Source organism: Mesoplodon mirus (assembly GCF_964341445.2).
Source record: "Mesoplodon mirus genome assembly, chromosome: 5".
NCBI lineage: Eukaryota > Metazoa > Chordata > Mammalia > Artiodactyla > Ziphiidae > Mesoplodon > Mesoplodon mirus.
This window is the reverse complement of record NC_138980.1, coordinates 132,845,483-132,868,563: the sequence shown is the minus strand read 5'-3', so window position 1 is coordinate 132,868,563 and position 23,081 is coordinate 132,845,483. Positions and strand designations below refer to the sequence as shown.

At 39.1% G+C, this 23,081-nt stretch overlaps 2 protein-coding genes across 2 annotated transcripts in view; one reads left to right on the top strand and one right to left on the bottom strand.

Annotated features, from left to right (window-relative positions):
- Window positions 1-14,316, bottom strand: part of SREK1IP1 (SREK1 interacting protein 1) — a 52,483-nt gene extending 38,167 nt beyond the window's left edge. The window contains exons 1-2 of the mRNA XM_082621635.1: window positions 14,124-14,316; window positions 2,755-2,802 (exon numbers count right to left, since the gene is read on the bottom strand). Coding sequence (XP_082477761.1) covers window positions 2,755-2,802; window positions 14,124-14,136 — 61 coding nt within the window. The 5' untranslated portion in view covers window positions 14,137-14,316. The remainder of the gene's footprint in view (window positions 1-2,754; window positions 2,803-14,123) is intronic.
- A 64-nt stretch (window positions 14,317-14,380) lies between these two features.
- CWC27 (CWC27 spliceosome associated cyclophilin) overlaps window positions 14,381-23,081 on the top strand; it is a 233,671-nt gene continuing 224,970 nt past the window's right edge. The window contains exon 1 of the mRNA XM_082621632.1: window positions 14,381-14,802. Coding sequence (XP_082477758.1) covers window positions 14,761-14,802 — 42 coding nt within the window. The 5' untranslated portion in view covers window positions 14,381-14,760. The remainder of the gene's footprint in view (window positions 14,803-23,081) is intronic.

The window sequence follows — 23,081 nt, the reverse complement described above, 5'->3', positions numbered from 1 at the left end:
TGTATCACCTCTAGTTGAGAACTAATGATAGAAAGATTTTGTACTCAGATTTCTTTACAAGTATCTTAACTGCTTGCTCATCTTTGAAGAAACTACAAAAAGTAGAAAATACATTTCAAATATGATTTGCACTCAAAAGATTGTGTGTAACACTAATTAGCAGACCCATGGCAAAGAAAAGGTCATGACTGTATATTATATCAATAGATTAGCATTTTTAAGATAAATAAAATGTTTTTATTTCCTATTGCTGTAATCAAATCAACTACTGAGTCTATTGTATTGAACCTCATTTTAGCATATTTTCTGAGAACTGTCATAATTAGCTGAGACATTTATTGCATGGACAAAGGCTTAGCGTCCTTGTAGCTTTTAAATATTCAGAAGTTGCCAACTTCAAAAAAATTAAAATAAAAACTCATTATAGAAATGACCATTCTTCTAAGTTTGCTGAGGAAATTCTACCATGAAAAAGTGAGATCCATGTTAACCTAGCAACACATTCATGTTTAATTTGAAACTTTTAAAAAACAATATAACCATTATTGAAACATACTGACAATAAAATATTTTTCAATCAAGTATTAAAGTTTTAAAAAGTGTACAATCTAGGGCTTCCCTGGTGGTGCAGTGGTTGAGAGTCCACCTGCCGATGCAGGGGACATGGGTTCGTGTCCCGGTCCGGGAAGATCCCACGTGCCGTGGAGCGGCTAGGCCCCTGAGCCATGGCCGCTGAGCCTGCGCGTCCGGAGCCTGTGAAGTGTACAATCTAAACCACTCTTTTCACAATAATAGAGAGAAAATACTCTTTTGTACCTCACTGACAAATATTCAAATTCTTAGGCATTAAAAACATTTTGAAGGGTTTTGTTGACCTTTGTCTTACCTCTACAAGCAACACAAAGATTCTGGCCTCCAAATAACAGATAATTTTTAAAATGTAGTTTCTATTAGAAAGAGGTGTACACTGAGAAGACTTTCATCTCTAGCAGCTGTAAGATGTAAATTTAACCCAGAAGGGAAATATTACTAAATTTTTCCACAGGAGACAAATTAGAAATTGTTTATAATTTAATCACCAAAAGCAAAAGAAAGATTTGAATAATGAGGCAGAAGGCACTAAACTTGGACAGACAGTCAAAACTATTTGCTTACTTGGCTTCTCTAAATAAATTATAATTACTACAGATGCTTCCATTATTGTCTAATATAAAATAGCAATGAGGAAACTAGATCAACAAGAATTCTATTTCCAAAAAAATGATTTTAATTGCTTTCCTACAAGTCTTAAGTTAAAAGGAGTCCAAGTAGATGAACTGATATTAGTAGACAGACTGGGAAATCCATTCTAGATTTTGAAGTGAATACAGCATCGATATATATAGTACTTTCTTAAGTCTTTTTTATAATGTAAAAATTCAAACAATCTTTATTATTAAGTGCATCATACATAGAGAAGAGTATATACAATGAATATTTACAGTTGAAAGAGAATTAATAAAGTAAGTAGCTGCATACCCATCTCTCAGGTTAGGTAACAGATTGTTACCAGAACCCTAATTAATTTTCTGTGTGCCCTCCCCCCACAAACCACTTGCTGTCCCCCACTTTCCCCAGATAACCACTAGCCTCACTTATGTATGTCTTCTTTGCTTTTCTTTGTGGTTTTACTCCTTATGTATGTACTCCTAATCTTAAGTCTTGAATAAAGAAATGAAGTTAGCAAGGATTCAAAGAACATAAACAAAGCATAAATAAATATAAGCAAATTTAAAAAACAGGAAAGATCATTGCACTCATTTCTTGCATGCAAGCACATTCTTCAGGAGTTTTTATTTATATGAAGGATATGTATACTTACATGTCCATTTTTGCTAGTTGAGCAAGCTTCAACTGAGCCAGCTTTCAGCCTTTGCTTGAAGGCATGTGACTTGGTTCTCCTAGCATGCTTTTATTCTTAGCCCTTCTACTGGAGATTCATGCCCCAAGTGCCCTCTTATTACATGATTTGAAAAAATAAGTTTTTTTTCCATACAAGAACATCTTTATTTCGTTACAAAATAACTCTGCTATGAATGGGAGTATTAACAACAATCCAGGCTCATTTGCATGCTCTCCAAACAACTTAGAAAACAGTGTAATGCTACTGTTAGAGCTGTTATTAAGGCTTTAGGAATTGTTACACTTACCTAGGGAAATGACACTTGTTTATACTACATAAGTACAAATTTAGACTACATAATTGTTCATGCTGAAGTTTATTTTTCCACTCTGTTTCACTAATCATAATGGAGGTTGATTGTTTAAATCAAGGTTTCACCAGTGAGCAGAAATTCTGGGACCAATTTCACCCTTATAAAGATTTAACTCAATAAACAGGAAAACCTTTCATAAATAGTTTTCATTGCTTTCACCTCTTTGCCTAGTATCTACAAGGATAAGGAATAAAAGAATAAGTATCTATGTACTTTTTTGGGGAATATACTTTCGCCACACTCCTAAATCTACTACTCCACCTGTATTTCACGACAATTTTGCTAGTCACCAGATATACAGCCACCTGTCACTGGGTCCAAAGCAGGGAAGAAAAGTGAGTATTCGGTGCTGATAGAGGAATTTCTGAATTATCTGCAAACCTGAGCTAAATAACAGGGTAAAGGACTATGCTCAGGGTCCTGAAATCAGGATGCTAAATCATATTGCCCAAAGAGGCAATGATTCACTGCACAAAATGCAATTTTTAAATGTACTTACGATAGCCACATTTTTTACAGCCTGCTCGGACACTGTCCTTGTTGCAACCTGAAATACAGTTGGATAACATTTTAGGAGACACATAGATAAGTAATAAGAACAAACATTTCATCACATGGAAAAGCTGAGAAAACCACTTGTTATAGAATTTATTTCTTTAAAAAAAATCATCTCTGACCTAGCTTAGAATACTACTCAATTATTATAATTATTAGAAATCAGTGGAAAAGCTAATTTACTCAAATTATGTCCATGACAAATACTTAAAGAAGATATTTTTCTCTAATTCAACAGAAATGCTGTACTATAGTCAAGAGCTTCAACATTCCAGGAATTCTATAACACTGCAGAAGAAATTCCGGCGTACTCTGGCCTGTCTCTCAAATGTAAAATAATTAACTGACTAGATATATACGTAAACATGCAGGTTAACAAATATTTTTTCTGCTTACTCTTAGAAGAAAAAAAATTCTAACTTTCTTAAAGGAATTGGTGAAATTCCAGAAACATACTTTAAGTGCTAGGTATTGTAAGAAACATCTCAATTCAGCACTCAAATTTTGACAAGAGAAAAAAACTAGTCACATATTCAGTGTGATCAACGTTTAGAAGTATTTACAGTATCTCTGTATAAATAGTGGTACATGCAGGTATCGTTGAAGATACAAATAACAGAGGAAATAAAACTGATTTTTTATTGTGATAACATACATATAACATAAAAATTTACCATCTTAACCATTTCAAAGTGCACAATTCAATGGTATTAAGTACATTCACAATGTTATACAACCATCACCACTATCCATTATTTCCAAAACTTCATCACTATCATCCCAAACAGTCACTGTGCCCATTAAACAATAACTGTCCATTCCCCTTTCCCTCTAGCTCCTGGTAATCTCCATTCTGTTTTCTGTTTCTATGCATTTGCCTGTTCTGGGTATCTCATATAAGTGGAATCATACAATATTCATCCTTTTGTGCCTGGCTTATTTTACCTAGCATAAAGTTTTCAAGGTTCATCCATACTTTAGCACACACCAGAATGGCATTCTTTTTTATGACAGAATAATATTCCATTGTATGTATATATAGTTGAAACCAATTTTAACCTCCAATAAGGGCTTCCATTAACCAATCAGAGGGCCAGTACAGTATTACTCTATTTCTTAATTAAGGGCATCTAACTCCTAAGTCCTTCAAATGGAGATATCTCAGCTTAATAATAAAGTACATATAGTGCAAAGGTAATACATTTAATTTTAAAAGAAAGATCATTTTCAAACTATTTCTTTAATGGTATAAAGTCAAATATTAGTCATTTTCCCCTAAAATATACATCGTTGAGTTGTTCTAGTAAAAATAGTCCATTCTCCTACGATGCTTTTTTAAAAAACATAAATTTGTTCCAATGCATCTGATATAAGAGGGAACAATTTGAGGGTAAAGTGCCCATGAAATACACTAGGTGAATACAGAAACCTGCATCCAGTTGCTCTGAGCCTCAAAACACACATGGACACGTCTCAAACATTTCTAGCAACTTAAGTTCACCACGTGTGCTGTGAGCAGCACCCACCCACATCTGGTGCTATAACTTCCCATCTGATTTTGTATTATTACCTTCCTACCACTACTTCAGAACAACTCATAAGCTACAATTCTTCTGAACTCCTCTTCCACAGCAAACTTCAGGTCTTTTAAAAGGTATAATGTCCTGTTTATTGCAGTATTTATGTATCTTGTAACCAATTAACATATGCAGATAGGTTCCTATGATTTTTTTATGTATCGCTGGTGAAGTTTTTGAGTGTTGTGCCCCAACCTCATTTTGTTTTCCATAAACCTTGTGGGTTTTATTGCAGAGTGTAGAAACACATAAGCTGCATTGTAGCAGAACTGTGGTATAAAACTGGATTAATAATAAAATCAGGCTCTTTCGTTATGAAATAAGTGCACGTTGAAAAAGATGCTCAGGGGCTTCCCTGGTGGCTCAGTGGTTGAGAGTCTGCCTGCTGGTGCAGGGGACACAGGTTCGTGCCCCGGTCTGGGAAGATCCCACATGCCGTAGAGCGCCTGGGCCCATGAGCCATGGCCGCTGAGCCTGCGCGTCCGGAGCCTGTGCTCCGCAACGGGAGAGGCCACAACAGTGAGAGGCCCGCATACCGCAGAAAAAAAAAAAAAAAAGAAAAAGATGCTCAAAGAATCCGGGTCAATGTTAAGTCTGCTCCCACAGAAACCACAGACACTGAATAATACTGAACAAAACTGTGCTAAATGCACCATTACCTCTCCTACCACAAACTCAAAATGTTGCAGTGGACAGATTTGAAATGATCTCATCTCAGCATGTATTAGAAATTATCTCATCTTTGACTAAAGCCATCGATAAAACTTATCATTCAAGTATTTCCTATTTTTAGAATGAACAAAATATGAAACTTTTTCAGAGCAGTTCATCTTCTTTAACAAGGTTATAATTTTTACATGAAAGGGAAGTATAACAAGAACTCTAAATAATTTCATATCAGCTATTTCCTCACCAGCCTTTGGCTAAATTAAGATTTCAAGCTTCATTTGCCTATCATTTTCACAACTGTCTGGCCAACTAAATACTTTTACCTGGAACTTTGAATCTGATGCAACAGACACAGTAAATCTGAGACAACTGACACAATGAAATGGGGACAGTTAGTTCATTCTGCTGTCAGGATCCAGTTTCTAGTGGTAGTAATGCCACTGGGAGCAGCAGCCCTAACCAGGTCTAGGCCTGTGCAGGATCTTGGCTACGGGTTCCCTTGCTCTTGTTTATTTTCTGAGCCTCTAATATCCAGCCTTTTCTTAGAGTCTGTGAGCTTCCTGGTATCCTTCCTTTTCTGCTTAAGTTAACTAGTCAGTTTCTGTTGTCTGGAACAAGAACTCTGCTGATATAATGGTACTTGAGATCCATGTCAAACTGAATAGCAAGACTATAAGGGAGGCCCTGACTCTGACAAGTTATCCATTTCCCCATCTTAGGTTCCCAAGCTGTTCTTTTTTCCACCCCTCTTCAAAGTTTACTAGAATAATAGACCCTGCCTCCCTCGAAATGTTCCTACAATCCGAAAGCCATTAAATAATCATGACCTATAATTCAAAAGCCACCAAATAAAAGCTTATAAATTTGGCTACATATCGGTAATATATTTCCTCCTAACCCCCACCTATGCCTCTGAGGGTGGCAGGGCAGCAACATACCAAAGAGATATGCTGCAAAATTCCAGAGGTGCCTCGGTGAGTGAGACATGGGACAGGTGACCTAGGTCTTGAAGGCATGGCAAGAGGTTCTGGAATGGAGGATTCTGGGCCAGTCATGGAGAACCAGAAGCTACAGCACAGATGATGGAATTCAAGGAAACAACCTTGCTTTGGTGAATAGAGATTTCTTCAGTGGGCACTTGGTACCAGCTCTGAGAGCCCTTACCCCTGCCTATTTCCTGCCATGATGTGGGTCAGATGTATGTATTCTCTATCACATCGGAAGGACAGTGTTAATGTGTCTCACTCTTGTGAGCATCCTAATAAAGAACACATATACTCATTAAAAAACAAATTTGGCTACATAACAAAATCTGAATGGCAAAGACCACCAAAAGCAAACTCAAAAGACACATGAAAACTTGGGAAAAAACATTTGCAACTCATAGCACCAACAAAGGGCAATTATCCCTACTCTATAAAACCCACCAAAGCATTAAGAAAAAGATCAATGACCAATAGGGAAAAAATGGGCAAAGGAACTGAACGGAAAGTTCACAGAAAAGTAAATAGAAACAACTCTGAAACATACAGAAAGATGCTCAGCCTTATTCATAATAAATGAAATGTACATTAAAATCTAAACTGGGATTCCATTTTCATTTATCAGAACAGCAAAAATTAAAAAGGTTGAAGAGGCTGTGGGGGGACATACACACACGTATTGCTCATAGGAGTACCATCTCCATGGAAAGTAAGCTGACAAAATCTATCAGAACTACTAGTGTATATACTTCTTCGATACAGCACTTCCACATCCGGGAATTAATCCACTCAATTTACTTGCACAAATGCATACAGGCTTATGTGCAAAGTTATTCACTGCAGCATTGTTTGTAATAGTAAAAAAAGTAGAAATAATTTAGTCACCAATTTTGGTATAAAAGAATAAGGATGTTCTTTATTTAATGATATGCAATGATCTCTAAGATAAAAAGAGAAAAAAGCAAACTGTAGAACAGTGTTTATGGAATGTTGCCATTTGTATAAAAGAAAAGAAATTATATATATATATATATTTATATATATAGCCCTACACATTATATATATTATAGATTATATATATAATATACATATCCCTATACCCTTACATATAATATAGATTATACATAGATTATATTAATAGATAGAGATATGTAAAGAAAAAAATCTCTGCAAGGGTATATACATTGGTTACCTGAAGAAAGGAGTCCTGGGTCCAGGGGGAGAAAGGGTGAGAGACACATCACTATAGACCTTCTGTATCTCTAAAATGTGAAATGTGAATGAAATGCCTTCTCAAAAACCAAACCCAGAAACTTCCCTTAGCCCCAACACTAAGAAGAGGTGCTGTCATGCAAGCATTCTTTGACAAAAGGCAATGATTGCACTTGTAAATTCTTCAGAGAAGCTACATTGCAGATTTTCAACAAAATTTTATTAACTGATAGTTTTAGGAACAAATTGTAGAGGTCTTTATTTATTGTACTTGTTATATGTTAACAAAGCCTTACTCAGATCTAGAATTCTGTTGAACTTGAGTGGCAGGGGTCCTTCCTCTCCCAGTAACTTAAAGGACTAGAGAATGTCAGTTTCTCTAGATTTGGCACCATGCTACATTTTGTGTACAAGTTGGTGCCTAGTATGGTGTAGAGTTGCTAGGAGGTCCTCAACAAATCTTTGTTGCTTTGAGGTTATAAATTTAAGAAAATACTTCAACAGTTGGGAATCAGTAATTTCTATTGCTCCCAATTGCCAGCTATGAAACTAGTGTCTGCAGTGTCACTGGTCCACCTGAGGCATGATAGGCACTAAAAGAAAAGGAATAAAAGGACAAAAGAACTGAAAATAATGACTGCTGGGAAGGAGGAAATGACGGAAGCACAGGGAACTTTCTGGGATGATGGAAATACTCAAAATCTTTATTATATATACGATTCTTCAAGCTGTACATTTGTGACTGTGCATTTTATTTTCACATATATGAATTATACTTTAGTAGTTAGCATAAAATGAAAAAAAAGTAATAGTAAGGCAAAGAAGGAAGCGAAAAGAGAAACATTAGAAAAGATGAAAAAGCAGGGACAAAATAAAAGGAATGAGAAAACGTGAGACAAAGGGATGGAGTGTTCCTGACAGTAGCCTCAGGCTGTTCAGTGGCCCCCAAAGGTACGGCAAGCCATCATACTGACCTCAATTTATTCTCTTGAAATTTCACATCACCTGTTTCCAAAGTCAACAATTTTGTCTCTGGGAACTTTAACAGTGATGCTTGTAACTTAATATTATATTTCTCTCGTGCTGTATATTTTAGATTTTAGGGAAGACTGTAAAAGCTTTCTTTATAATTAAAATATTTTCTGTAATCATTTAAATTTAAAAGTAAACAACTTAAGTAACTAAGTTTTCTTTGTAGTAAGTAATTAGTAATTGTAATCACCTCTGTCCATTCTTTTCATTTTTAATTTGATTAGATTCAAACTAGATTCCTTTTCTGTTTTGTAAAACTTTAAATGGTTACTCAATAATAATTTTAGTTATAATTTGGTGGCCCTTAAAGATAACTTCAATTTCTTCTGCTTTTAAAATTCAAATTGTGGCCAGATTTTTTTTTTTTTTTTTTTTTTTTTTTTGCGGTACGCGGGCCTCTCACTGTTGTGGCCTCTCCCGTTGCCGAGCACAGGCTCCGGACGCGCAGGCTCAGCGGCCATGGCTCACGGGCCCAGCCACTCCGCGGCATGTGGGATCTTCCTGGACCGGGGCATGAACTCGTGTCCCCTGCATCGGCAGGCAGACTCTCAACCACTGTGCCACCAGGGAAGCACGTGGCCAGATTTTATACCATAGAGGTGCTATATAATATGTATATAGCATATGTACTCTGCTAAAGTTGAATGCAGAGTAAAATGCCATGTATTTAAATTTTTCCACTGCTTTATATATATTAAGAATTTATAGATATCATCCTTTCTTTGGGATCCCCAAAGATTGTACTGAAGGCAAAACAGAAAGAAGAGCAGAAATAAAAAATTCTCTGCATACTAAAAAAATAGGTTAAATGAGTTCCCTGATGTAAACATTTTAAAAGAGCAGATGTCCCCAGCTTCAGTTAAAAATGGCTTCATAATCATTTGACCCTCAAAAGAAGAGATAAAAGTAAATCAAAGGGCTTCCCTGCTGGCGCAGTGGTTGAGAGTCCGCCTGCGGATGCAGGAGACACAGGTTCGTGCCCCGGTCCAGGAGGATCCCACATGCCGCGGAGCGGCTGGGCCCCTGAGTCATGGCTGCAGAGCCTGTGCTCCGCAACGGGAGAGGCCCGCATACACCATATACCACACACACACACACACACACTTGCTTATTTTAAACTACTGTCATGAAAGAGCTAACATTTAAGTAAATGTATTAAATGCTTTCACTTGCTTGCCTCACAAAATACAAATAACCTGTGAAGAAAAAAGGCTATAGATATTACCAGTTTAAGATAAGAAGAGACATGGAGAAGTTTAATTCACTATCTAATGAAACAGAATCAAGACTGCTGTCTAGTTTAGTCTGTTTACTTTAGTAACTGATTCTGCTCAGCAGCAATTCTAGTGATCATCCCTCTAAATATTATTTACCTATAATGGGCATAACTCTGAAATAGATGTGAGAGAAACCATAAACATGAATAAAGTTCCTATACTAGAGGAAACTTACAATATACTAGGTTATCTAGGCTAACGCATCCACAGCTGTAAGGCATGCTAGACTGTGCCAGTTTAAAGACATATAGCTCCATTAGTAAGCAGGAAGAACGGGCTGGCATAACTTTCCACTGAGATATCAGGAAAGCTTCCTGCAGGTAGACATGGACAATAGAGCAGGGACAGTGATAACAAAAGCATGTAGGTAGAAAAGCACAGAGGTTCTGAGAATAGCTGGCCAGGTCAGAAGACTGCAGAATGCATGAGAGCAGTGCTGGGAGGAAAGGGCAGCAAGAGTGATTTGGCTGTGCTTAGGACGTGTGTACTTCATTCTTGCAGAGATGGGGAGCTTTGGCATTATAACAGTTTAGAAGCGAAAGAAAGCTTAGTCATCAACTCCTTCACCATAGAGACAAGGAAACTGAGCCTCTGAAAGGTTAAGGTGCTTGAAAAGAAATAGAAAATTCACAGATATGGGTCAAGAGTTAAGTTCCTGTCTCCCAGGAATGACAGGATCAGGTACATGATTTAGGAAAAGTATTTCAGGAGAAACATGCCGCATAGACTAGAGAAAAAAGAAACTGTGTATAGTATAGTTTAGGAGTGAAAAGAATTTGGATGTAGCATAATTTAGAAACCTTCTATTACTAAGTTGCAATAGTAACCTGTTAAGAATTTGACACACTTTGATAGCCGAATGTAATGCTAATTTGGCTATAGGAAATTCACTATCTTGGCTATATAGATTTCACTGAAGGAGGGAGGGAGGGAGGGACAGACAGAGAGACAGAAAATTTTCCTGCCAACCACATCAGTAACATACATTGCCACTTGTGCCAGGTAACTCTTCATTGGGAATGGTTAATTATTAACATGAATGTCAGAACTAATTTCAACAACTGTGAATGGTAAAAGCAGTTTTAAAAGAAAGTAAACTTCACTGAGTTTCGGTGTGTTTAAATGTCATTTAATAACAACTATAAGTCTATGATTTCTCTAAGTAACAGAGTACACATTTCACTGTGTTACCTACACAATAGTTACACACACTGCTATGGAAAAACAGCTGAAGTAGGTGACCATAAAATAGATGAGTCTGATTATCATTTGTGGAAAGCAATCTCAGTACTTTATAGTCATACCTTGTAATAATCACTAGCAGGACCACCCAAAAAATGCCATGCTGGATCCATATGAGCGTTATACCTAAAAATAAAAGAGCATTCTTGTCCTTCTTGATGATTATCTCCAAAGATTTCTGATGGAGCCCTATTTTCCTATAATACACTGTCTGGATCAATCATCCAAGAAATTACCTTAACATTTTCCGTATTTTCTAATGGCACTTGCATTGTACTTTTACAGTGCTGTCATGCCTATTATTTCAATTTTTTCTGGGTTTAAATAGTTTATCTATGTCTTACCATCTAGCTTAATGGCACAATTTAAGATTATTACACTTTGAAGCATTATTTTGAATTGAAAGAAGGTTAACATATCTATAACACTAGTCTAAGTTTAAGGGAATTTCAATAAGGACTTAAAAAATTCACTTTTGTCTTCTTTCCTAAGCAGCACATTACATTTTCATTACTAGTCTTAAGTTTTATGAGGACACAGACTGTGACATACCTATACCATGTAGATGCTCAAAATGCTTGCTCAAATAATGAAACCAACAGTGACAGCAAGTCAACTCTGGATGCATTTGTGTGTGGCCAAAGTCATCAGGGCTGACTTGGCCTATCAGGATGACTAGGCAATCTACGGTGCAGACTGGACTTCCTCTGCTGGCCCCTTACATGTTGATATTCTCCGGACTCCAGCCACAGACCTTCCCTTCACACTCTATGCACTCCACCTGAGCAAAGGCTTCCATTCCCATGGCCTATTACATGTGTGGGTGACACCAAATTGTTCTTTGATTCTGGCTTCCTTCCTAAGCTACAAATTTTCTCTCTTAGTGTCTATTAGATATTTCCATTCCTATCTCTTACTATTAGATATTTCCATTCCTTGAGTACATATCAACACAAGCCCCAACTGAAGTCATCATCATCATCCCCCCTAAATACTGTTCCTTCTCAGGTGTTGCCTATATTAGTAAATAGCCCCACCCAGCCCCACTAACAGTGAAACCCAGGTATACCTCATTTCCAATCTTACTCACCTACAGTGAATATATCGCTGATTCCCAGTGATTCTCCCACCAGAAATATATCTCCAATCTATCTGCTTCTCTCCTTTTCTAATGAGACCATCCCTGAGGCATCATCACAGCTTACCAGAGTTACGCCTAACTGGTGCCTCTGTCTCCAAACTAGCTCTCCTTCAATCTACTGTGCAGCCAGAATGCTCTCTCCATAATGTGAATATGTTTTAATATCCTTAAATATCTTACTGTGGTCCTTAGGAAAACATCCAAACTCCTTGTCATGGCTTAAAACATCCTGTAAGAACTGGAAATTGCCTTGCAAGTTATACTAAAACACAGCAAAATGGATAAGCACATGGGGTCTAGAGGAGCCAGAGTGACCCGTCACTTCCTAGCTATCTCGGTCAAGTTACTTAATTTCTCTGTCCCTCAGTATCCTCATCTGTAGAATGGAAATAGTAACACTGAACTCAGACTGTGGGTGCGAATGTTAAATGAGATAAAATACAATGCTTGACACAGTGTCTGACACATCTGACACATAGTAAACGCTTAGTAAATATTAGTTACTGTTATCGCTCTAGTTAATTTCTCACTTCTCTTCCATTTGTGTTCTTAGTTCCATCCATAGTGCACATCTTTCATTTGTCTTCTCACACATTTCTTCTTCCTTTACATATCCAGTCGCTCTGGCTACAACTCCCCCTCCCACAATTCTTCAGGTCTCATCCTAAATGCCACATCCTCTGGAAAGTCCTTCTGGCCCCTCTAGTCTCCTGTTAGGTGCCCTTACTATGTGCTCCTCAAGTGTTTGTATTTTCCCTGCCTTACACTTGTCAGACTTTCTGGTACTTTCTTTTCACTGCTAAATTGTAAGTTCTGTGTGAAAGGCAACTGTATTCCCAGTGCCTAGCACAGAGCCTAGCATGCAGTACGCCTTTAATAAAAAATTATGTGTATGGGCTTCCCTGGTGGCGCAGTGGTTGAGAGTCCGCCTGCCGATGCAGGGGACAGGGGTTCGTGCCCCGGTCCGGGGGGATCCCACATGCTGCGGAGCGGCTGGGCCCATGAGCCATGGCCGCTGAGCCTGCGCGTCCGGAGCCTGTGCTCCGCAACGGGAGAGGCCACAGCGGTGAGAGGCCCGCGTATGGCAAAAAAAAAAAAAAAAAAAAGTTATGTGTATGGGCTTCCCTGGTGCCACAGTGGTTGAGAGTCCGCCTGCCGATGCAGGGGACACGGGTTTGTGCCCCGGTCCGGGAGGATCCCACATGCTGCGGAGCGACTGGGCCCGTGAGCCATGGCCGCTGAGCCTGCGCGTCCGGAGCCTGTGCTCCGCAACGGGAGAGGCCACAACAGTGAGAGGCCCGCGTACCACACACACACACACACACACACAAAAAAAAGTTATGTGTATGAATGAGTGTATCTTTCCTCCAATGCCCGCCCCCCCGTACTCCTCCTAAAACTGCAGTTGGTAGAACAGCACTACCTTCCCATAACAGCTATCTGTAAAATACAGTTCAGTAAAGGCTGCCACAGAACAAACGTGGTCAAATAATACTGGGAAACAAAGTTGCTTCTGAACCACAGCAATTCTCAGCATCTTTTTTATACTATAGGCATTGTGAATCTCCAAGTTGTGTGAGTGGGGGGCCGGGGGGAGTGGTGTATATTTCTCAAAATATCTCCTGCAACCAGTGCTGGAAGGAACCATACGCATAAATCAAAAAATCTTCTTTTACAGATTCAGAAACTGAGGCCCAGAAGGGCAAAGCGACCGGTCCAAGGCCACACAGCAACTACATACAACAAGGAAGAGAGAGAAGTAGAACGCCAGACGCCCATTTCGGCCCTTCCAGTACAAACAATGCCTCTGGCTACTTGGGTTCGCAGGTGTTGCCACCTCAGATTTTATTTTCAAGCCATACTAAAGGTCAGTTTTCCTCGGCCAACCGCCTCCTAGGCCTACAGTTACTAGTCTGCTGCAACACCCCTCCCCCTCCTCCACCCTATATATACTTTCCCTGTGGTCCATCCGGTGCCCTGGGAGCTTGACTGGAGTGGGGGAGATAGTTTCTTTCCTTCTCTCTTTCCTTCAGAGTTTATTTTTGGACTGTAAACTTTTTCCCGTAAACCAAGCGAAGCTGCTAATTTTAACGCCTTCGCCTTTGAGCTCTACTCCTTACCCCAGCGCACTCCACCCTACCCTACCCGCTCCCTCCCTCGCCCAGACCCTGGGTCTTTACCTGGAACTGCCATGGCTCTGGTAAGAGGGGTCGCGGGACCCCTGGGCTTTCGAGAGGGCGCTCGCTTCCCGCTGGCCGCGAGGACAGCCCACAGCTAGGACGGCTTCTTCCTCCCACCGGCGCCGCGGCACCCAGGTGACAGTCGGGGAAGGCCCTAAAAGTCTCCGTCGATAGCGGAACCAAGTAGCTGGTGCTGTAGTTTCTGGGGGAATTGTATTGTAGACATCACTCGGTCCGAACCATTACTGCCAGCTTCCAGGGGTTAATGGATTTGCACACGCGTGGAGTGAAGTAAACACCACCAAGACTTACGAATTGTTGTCTTAAAAGTTGTAATACAAATTAAATTAATCTATGGGGGCTTAATAATCTTTTTCTCGATTCCCTGGAGGCTACTGGAATTCCCCCTTCTCAGGATTAGCGGTGCTCGGGTCCGGGAGCAACATGGCAGCATCCGTGAGGCACTAGCTTTAGGGAAAGAGAGCGTTTGGTGTCGCTGCCTTGCGGGATTTTGACAGTTTGGAGCTTTCCACGACCTCCCGATTTAAGGAAACGTGTACCGATAGGTGGACAGCTTTAGTTATCGACCGTTCGCTCTCATCCCCACTTAGGAGCAGAGTCCTGAGCGCTGACCAGCATGAGCAACATTTACATCCAGGAGCCTCCCACGAACGGGAAGGTGAGCGTCATCTAGGGTACCTGGGCTCCCCAAAGCGATATCTCACTGATTAAAGGAATTCTGGGGTCCTAGGGTTGGAAGAGATTAGAAGTTTTGTCTTTACCCCTGCCTCTGAACAGGATTGCATTGAAAGCCATATACATCGAAAGCACATGACTGAAAAAGTCCTCAAGTGGAGATTCCTCCATCTACCAACCTCCTGGCCCTACTTGGCTTCAACCTAACTCTGCAGGCGTTTTCTAGGGTCGTAGGTAAAAAGCCAAGTATATTTTTTAAATTGACTTTTTTTTTGCTTAATTTGGAGATCGCTCTTTCTCCGTTTGTTCTACAATCCTTTATTGAATGCCTACTAGGCACCAGGTGCTGGGGATATAAAGATGGATGGATAAAACCTAGTTGTTGCCCTAGAAGAGCTAATGGTTTAGTTTGAGAGGCAGGCAAAAAGAAAAACCTTATATGTTTGGTAGGCGTTCTAATGGAGAGAGGAGCATATTGCTTTGGTAGTACTGAGAAGTTAGCAACTGGGAAAGTAGGGAAAGGCCTCATGGATGAAGTGTCATTTGAGCTGGTCTTTGTCAGAGAAAGTGGGGAATGGAAAATGTCCCCACATTAGAATGAGAGAATAATTTCCTGATTGATTTTGATGGTCAAGGTATGTCAATTCCTACTCAAAGTGTTTATATGCAGTATGAGGCAGAGTCAATAATGGAATAAGTATCACGTGAATTCTTTTTTTGTTTGTTTGTTTGTTTGTTTGTTTGTTTTTGCGGTACGCGGGCCTCTCACTGTTGTGGCCTCTCCCGTTGCGGGGCACAGGCTCCGGACGCGCAGGCTCAGCAGCCATGGCTCACGGGCCTAGCCGTTCTGCGGCATGTGGGATCTTCGCGGACCGGGGCATGAACCCGTGTCCCCTGCATCGGCAGGCGGACTCAACCACTGCGCCACCAGGGAAGCCCCACTTGAATTCTTGAACTGGGACCTAGTCTATATCACACACAAAATATGATGAACCAGCGTAATGGAGAAAATAAAATGAGAATGAAAGCATAGAGGTGAATTAGGATAAACTGAATTTGTATCAGATACAATTATGTTGCAATCTTGTTTATTTACATTTTGTAACACAGTGAGAGCAATTTGAAAACAAAAGCAAAAATGCTGTAAATGATACCCCCAGCAAACATTTTAGTGGGTTTTTTTTTTTTTTAGGTGCGCGGGCCTCTCACTGTTGTGGCCTCTCCCGTTGCGGAGCACAGGCTCCTGACGCGCAGGCTCAGCGGCCATGGCTCACGGGCCCAGCCGCTCCGCGGCATGTGGGCTCTTCCCGGACCGGGGCAAGAACCCGTGTCCCCTGCATCGGCAGGCGGACTCCAACCACTGCGCCACCAGGGAAGCCCTTAGTGGGTATTTTGGGCAGAGCAGTTCTTTCAGTTCTGCTGTTTGCACTTTTCCCCCTCCTCACTCCTAACCTTCATCATTGTGAAAACCCAGAATATCTATCTCTTCTTACTTCCAAATGTTTCTTGAGAGTGGTATCACCCCCAGTTGATAAACACTGGTAGAGATGGGATACATTGCCCATCCTGCTAGGCAGGGATTTCACACTTGTTTTTCCTTTCTGTAGTATACTGTAGCCTGCTCAAATGGCATTTTAGCAGAGAGGGCTTTCCTATCAACTCTCTATAATATAGCAAACCTCATTCATATCCTGCCTTCCAGCATTCCCTGGCCTCCTTAACCTGTTTAGTTTTTTCTCCAGTACTTTTTTTCTTTTTCAGTACTTATTTTTTATTGTTGTATCGTCCTCCACTACTCTCGCCCATGGAATGAGCATTATGAGGGCAGAGACAGATACCTAGAATGGTGCTTGACACATGGTAGCAGCAGTTCAAATATGTACTGAGTGAATGGGTGGATGAATTAATACTGTGTTTCTCTTAACTTCTGAGAAGTATTAAGCATCAGTGAGTTTGAGGTTATACTTCTACTGTCAAGGGCAGACTTAGTTGTTTTACTGTGGAGGAAGATTCAACATGGTCATAAAGATGAGAAGCTTTAACAAAGATATGTGCCTAAACAGAAATCTTTCATTCAACAAATATTTACTGAACACCTAGCATAGGCCAGGCTCTATGCTAGGTTTTAGGGACACAGTGGAAAGAAAAACCAGCATTGTCCCTATTATCAGAGAGTAAGTTGAGTGAAATATACCGTGGTGAAATAATCATGCAAATAAGTGTATGCAAACTGTGGTGAATATTGTCCTTCTGAACAGAATTGGGCTGATGGAGAATATGAGGCATAGCCCAAGTTTTCCTTCAAAACCAGTTTGGGACTTCTTCCAGCATAATAAGACTGACTGAAGACATTGAGGCTTCAAAATTTTGTACCATAGAGAGCATGGCAAGAATTTTGGCCTGGAAGGAATTTAAAGCAGATGTAATAAAAAGTTTCCTTAATGAAATGTTTGTTTAGTGGCTGTACTGTCTAATGCTACATTAGGTACTGAAAGGATTCAGAGATATTCCAAATATGTGGGACAAAATTTCTCTCTTCAAAGAGTATAGTATGAACTTGGGAAGTAATTGACACATTATACCGGGGGTTAACCCCTGGCAGTAGTCTGTAAATATGCTGTGTTATAACTCTGGCCTTTGAGGATGAGGCACCGAAATGTAACCCTTGACAGAAATTTTCTTATCTACTGAAAATGAAATCTCCACATATTATGATGATTTAATCTAAATTTTATATTAACCCATATATTTATTCTTAAGAGACATTTTATTATCAAAGTATTGTCTTGTAAGCTTTAAGAAAAAGAGCCACTGCTGCTTGACATAGTAGTTATGGCTAATGGGAATGCATGGCCAAAGGAGGAGCCATGTGCCTTCTTTTTTAATTCAGTAGTTAATCTTCTTAAAAGATTAAGAAAACCTGGTAAACAAGGTGGCCCAACCATATATGTGTTATTTTTACTGGGAATAAGTTTCCTGTGGTCAAAAAAATTTATAAGAATAATATTTACAACAATAATAGCTATCATATTTTGAGCATTTACTATTTATCAGGTACTGTTCTAAGCAGTCCGTATAATAATAACTCATTTTGTCCTCACAACAAACCTCTGAGGATATTATTATCCCTGTTTTTTTTAATTGAAGTATATGTGACATACACTATTATATTAGTTTCGTGTTACAATATAATGATTTGACGTTTGAATACATTGCAAAATGGTCACCACAATAAGTCTAGTTACCACTTGTCAGCATATAAAGTTAATACTACGTTATTGACTGTATTCTCCATGCTGTATATTTCACGCCCGTGACTTCTTTATTTATTTTTTATTTTATTTTTTGCGGTATGAGGGCCTCTCACGGTTGTGGAGCACAGGCTCCGGACGCGCAGGCTCAGAGGCCATGGCTCACGGGCCTAGCCGCTCCACGGCATGTGGGATCTTCCCGGACCGGGACACGAACCCGTGTCCCCTGCATCGGCAGGCAGACTCTCAACCACTGAGCCACCAGGGAAGCCCGACTTATTTGTTTTTTAACTGGAAGTTTGTACCTCTTGCTCCCCTTCACCCATTCTACCCACTCACCTCCCACCTACCTCCACTCCTTCCTGCCTCTGGCAACCACCAGTCTATTCTCTGTATCTAAGAGTCTAGGTTTTGTTTTGTTTTGTTTGCTTGTTTTGTGTTTTAGAGTCCATGTGTAGGTGAGATCATGCGGTATTTGTCTTTCTCTGTCTGATTTATTTAGCATAATACTCTCAAGCTCCATCCATGTTGTGGCACATGGCAATATTCCTTTCTTTGTTATGGCTGAGTGGTATTCTAGTGTGTATCTTTTTTATATTCATCCATCAATGGACACTTAAGTTGTTTCCATATGTTGGCTATTGTGAATAATGCTGCAGTGAACAGAGGGGCACATATATCTTTTCTAGTTAGTGTTTTCATTTTCTTCGGATAAACACCCAGAAGTGGAATTGCTGGTTAGTACAGTAGTTCATTTTTAATTTTCTGAGGAACCTCCACACTGTTTTCCATAGTAGCTGCACCAATTTATATTCCCACCAACAGTACACAGGGGGTCCCTTTTTTCCACATCTTTGACAACACTTGTTATTTCTTATCTTTTTAATAATAGCCATTCTATTGGGTGTGAGGTGATACCTCGTTGTGGTTTTGATTTGCATTTATCTGATGATTAGTGGTGTTGAGCATCTTTTCATGTGCCTATTGCCCATCTGTATGTCTTTGGGAAAATGTCTATTCAGATCCTTATTCCTCTTTTTTAATCAAATTGTTTTTATGTTACTTAGTTATATAAGTTCTTTTTATATTTTGGATATTAACCCTTTATGAGATATATAATTTGCAAATATCTTCTTCCATTCAGTAGGTTGTATTTTCATTTCGTTGATGGTTTCCTTTGCTGTGCAGAAGCTTTTTAGTTTGATGTAGTCCCATTTGTTTATTTTTTCTTTTGTTCCCCTTGCCTTGGATCAGATACAGAAAAAAAAATTGCTAAGGCCAGTGTCAAGGAACTTACTGCCTATCTTTTCTTCTAGAATATTTATGGTTTCAGGTTTTATATTCAAGTCTTGAATCCATTTTGAGTTTTTTTTTATATATTGTGTAAGATAGTGGTCCAGTTTCACTCTTTTACTTGCATCTGCCCAGCTTTCCCAGCATAGTTTATTGAAGAGACTGTCCTATCCCCACTGTGTATTCTTGCCTCCTTAGTTGTAAATTAATTAACTGTGTATGTGTGGGTTTATTTCTGAGCTTTCTATTCTGTTCCATTGATCTTTGTGTCTTTTTATACCAATACCATAGTGTTTTGATTAGTATAGCTTTGTAACCTAGTTTGAAATCAGGGAGCATGGTACCTCTGGCTTTGTTATTCTTTCTCAAGATTGCTTTGACCATTTGGGGTCTTTTGTGGTTCCATACAAAGTTTAGGATTATTTGTTCTGGTTCTGTGAAAAATGCCATTGGAATTTTGATAGGGATTGCAGTGAATCTATCGATTGTTTTGGATAGTATGGACATTTTAACAATATTCTTTCAATCCATGAGCACAAAATATCTTTCCACTTATTTTGTGTCTTTTTCAGTTTGTTCATCTATGTCTTATATTTTCATCTATGTCTTATATTTTAAAGATAATTTGCCTCCTTGGTTAAATTTATTCCTAGGTTTTTTGTTTGGGGGGTTTTTTTGGTGCAGTTGTAAATGGGATTCTTTTCTTGATTTCTCATTCTGATAGTTTATTATTACTGTATAAAAATGCAGTAGATTTTTGTATAGTAATTTTGTGTCCTGCAGTTTAACTGCATTCATTTATTAGTTCTAATGGTTTTTTGCTGGAGTCTTTAGGGTTTTCTATATAGTATCATGTCAACTGCAAATAGTGACAGTTTACTTCTTCCTTTCCAATTTTGATGCCTTTTATTTCTTTGTCCTGCCTAATTGCTATGGCTAGGACTACTGGTACTGTGTTGAATAAAAGTGGGTAGAGTTGGCACCCTTGTCTCGTCCCTGATCTTAGAGGAAAAGCTTTTAGCTTTTCACCATTGAGTATGATACTAGCTGTGGGTTTGTCATATATCACATTAATCACATTGAAGTACATTCCTTCTATACCCATTTTGTTGAGACTTTTTATCATAAATGGATGTTGAATTTTTTCCAAAGCTTTTTCTGCATCTATTGAGATGATCATATGATTTTTATCTTTCATTTTGTTAATGTGGTATAATACATTGGTTGATTTGTGGATGTTGAGCCACTGTTGCATCCCTGGGATAAATCCCACTTGATCATCCTGTGTGATCCTTTTAATGTATTGTTGCATTTGATTTGCTAATATTTTATTGAGAATTTTTGCATATATGTTTGTCAGGGATATTGACCTGTAATTTTCATTTTTGGGGGTGTCTTTGGTTTTGTTATCAGCATAATGCTGGCTTTGTAAAATGAGTTTTAGATGGATAGGTATTAAATCTTTCTTGAATGTTTGGTAGAATTCATCAGTGAAGCCATCTAGTCCTGTACTTTTGTTTGTTGGCAGTTTTTGATTACTGATTCAATCTCCTTACATTTACACATATCCACATATATCCATATATATACATATACATATATCCACTATTTTTTAGATTTCCTTCCCATTTAGGTCACCACAGAGCATTGGAGTAGAGTTCCCTGTGCTATACAGTAGGTTCTCATTAGTTATCTATTTTATACGTAGTAGCATATATATGTCAATCCCAGTCTCCCAATTCATCCCACCCACTCCTCCCCACCTTGGTGACCATAAGTTTGTTCTTTACATCTGTGACTCTATGTCTGCTTTGCAAATACATTCATCTCTACCATTTTTCTATATTCTACATGTAAGCAATATTATACGATACTTGTTTTTCTCTTTCTGACTTTCTTCACTCTATGACAATCTCTAGGTCCACCCATGTCTCTGCAAATGGCACTATTTCGTTCCTTTTTATGGCTGAGTAATATTCCATTGTATATATGTACCAAATCTTCTTTATCCATTCCTCTGTCAATGGATATTTAGGTTGCTTCCACTTTTGTTGCATCCCATAAGGTTTGGTGTGTGGTATTTCTGTCCCTAGGTACTTTTTTATTTTCTCCTTTGATTTCTTCAATGATCCATTGGTTGTTCAGTTGTTTTTTTAAATGGAAGTATTGTTGATTTACAACGTTGTGTTAGTTTCAGGTATACAGCAAAGTGATTCACTTATACATACAAGAGCAAGTCTCTTGGCATCGTTTTTCCAATAGCATTTGTCCACTTTGTGTCTCTGTGTCACATTTTGGTAATTCTTGCAATATTTTAAAACCTCCACCAGGGAAAAGATTATGACTTGCTAAAGGCTCACATGAGGATTGGCAGTTTTTAGTAATAAAGTATTTTTAAATTAAGGTTTGCACATTGTTTGTTTAGACATAATGCCATTGCATACTTAATAGACTACAATATAGAGTAAACATAACTTCTATATGCACTGAGAAACCAAAAACTTTATGTGACTCACTTTATTGCAATATCCATTTCACTGTAATGGTCTGGAACCAAACCTGCAATATCTCAAAGGTATACCTGAATATGAAATGTTCAATAGGCAAATCCATAGAGACAGAGAGTAGATTAGTGGTTGCCAGGGGATAGGAAATATGGAAACTTGTCTAGGTTCTCTTTAACAATAGAACTTTATTTTGAGTATACAAGGATCCAATGAGGTAGGAAGGACATTTGTTATGTATACTGTACTTCTAAGATTGGTATGTATGTCAGGCCTCATGGAAAATCAAAACATGTTACATAGTGTTGTTTTAGATAATACAATCTGAGGTAGAGGGAGTTACTCAGCCGCTCATTTTGCATCCCACATGTATATTTTCCAGGAGAATAAGAATCCACTTGGATTGGTGTGTCACCATTCAATATGGAGAATCTCTTTTGGGCATTGTTTCATGCCAAGCCAAGTTAGAAGGCCTTGCTCATGTCCAACCACTATATGAATGCTTTTGACTTAGGCGCTTTTCTCTACTCAAATCAGTTTTGACCAGAGTAACTTGGGGATTTATTTTGCGACATGTGGCAGGGCCCTAGAGCTTGATGGACTATTTTTCCAGTATAGTGTGGAATTTATGGTGAACTTTGTGGAGGCAGTACAGTGAGATAGAAAAGGCATGGGCTTTGCAGCAGACAGCCTTTGGCTTAAATTGTTCACCATGAGACCCTGGATAAATTTACTTTATCTGAGTCTCTGTTTCTTCATAAGTATAATAGGAGTAATGATACCTATCTTGTAGGTGAGGATTAAATGAGATAGGATATGTAAAGTGGCATAGAAGCTAACACCTGGAAGGCACTCAACAAATGTTCCCTTCTTTTTGTAGAGGAAGTGTAATGGATTGAGAAAATCATGCACATTTGCATTTTTCGTTCATTTTTTTTTTTTTTTCCAGTACGCGGCCCTCTCACTGTTGTGGCCTCTCCCGTTGTGGAGCACAGGCTCCGGACGCGCAGGCTCAGCGGCCATGGCTCACAGGCCCAGCCGCTCCGCGGCATGCGGGATCTTCCCGGACCAGGGCACGAACCCACGTCCCCTGCATCAGCAGGTGGACTCTCAACCACTGTGCCACCAGGGAAGCCCATTTTTAGTTCTTTTATATTTCTTTATGGGTTAAGAACCATTTTAACAGCTACCACAGTATAGATATTTTCACCTCT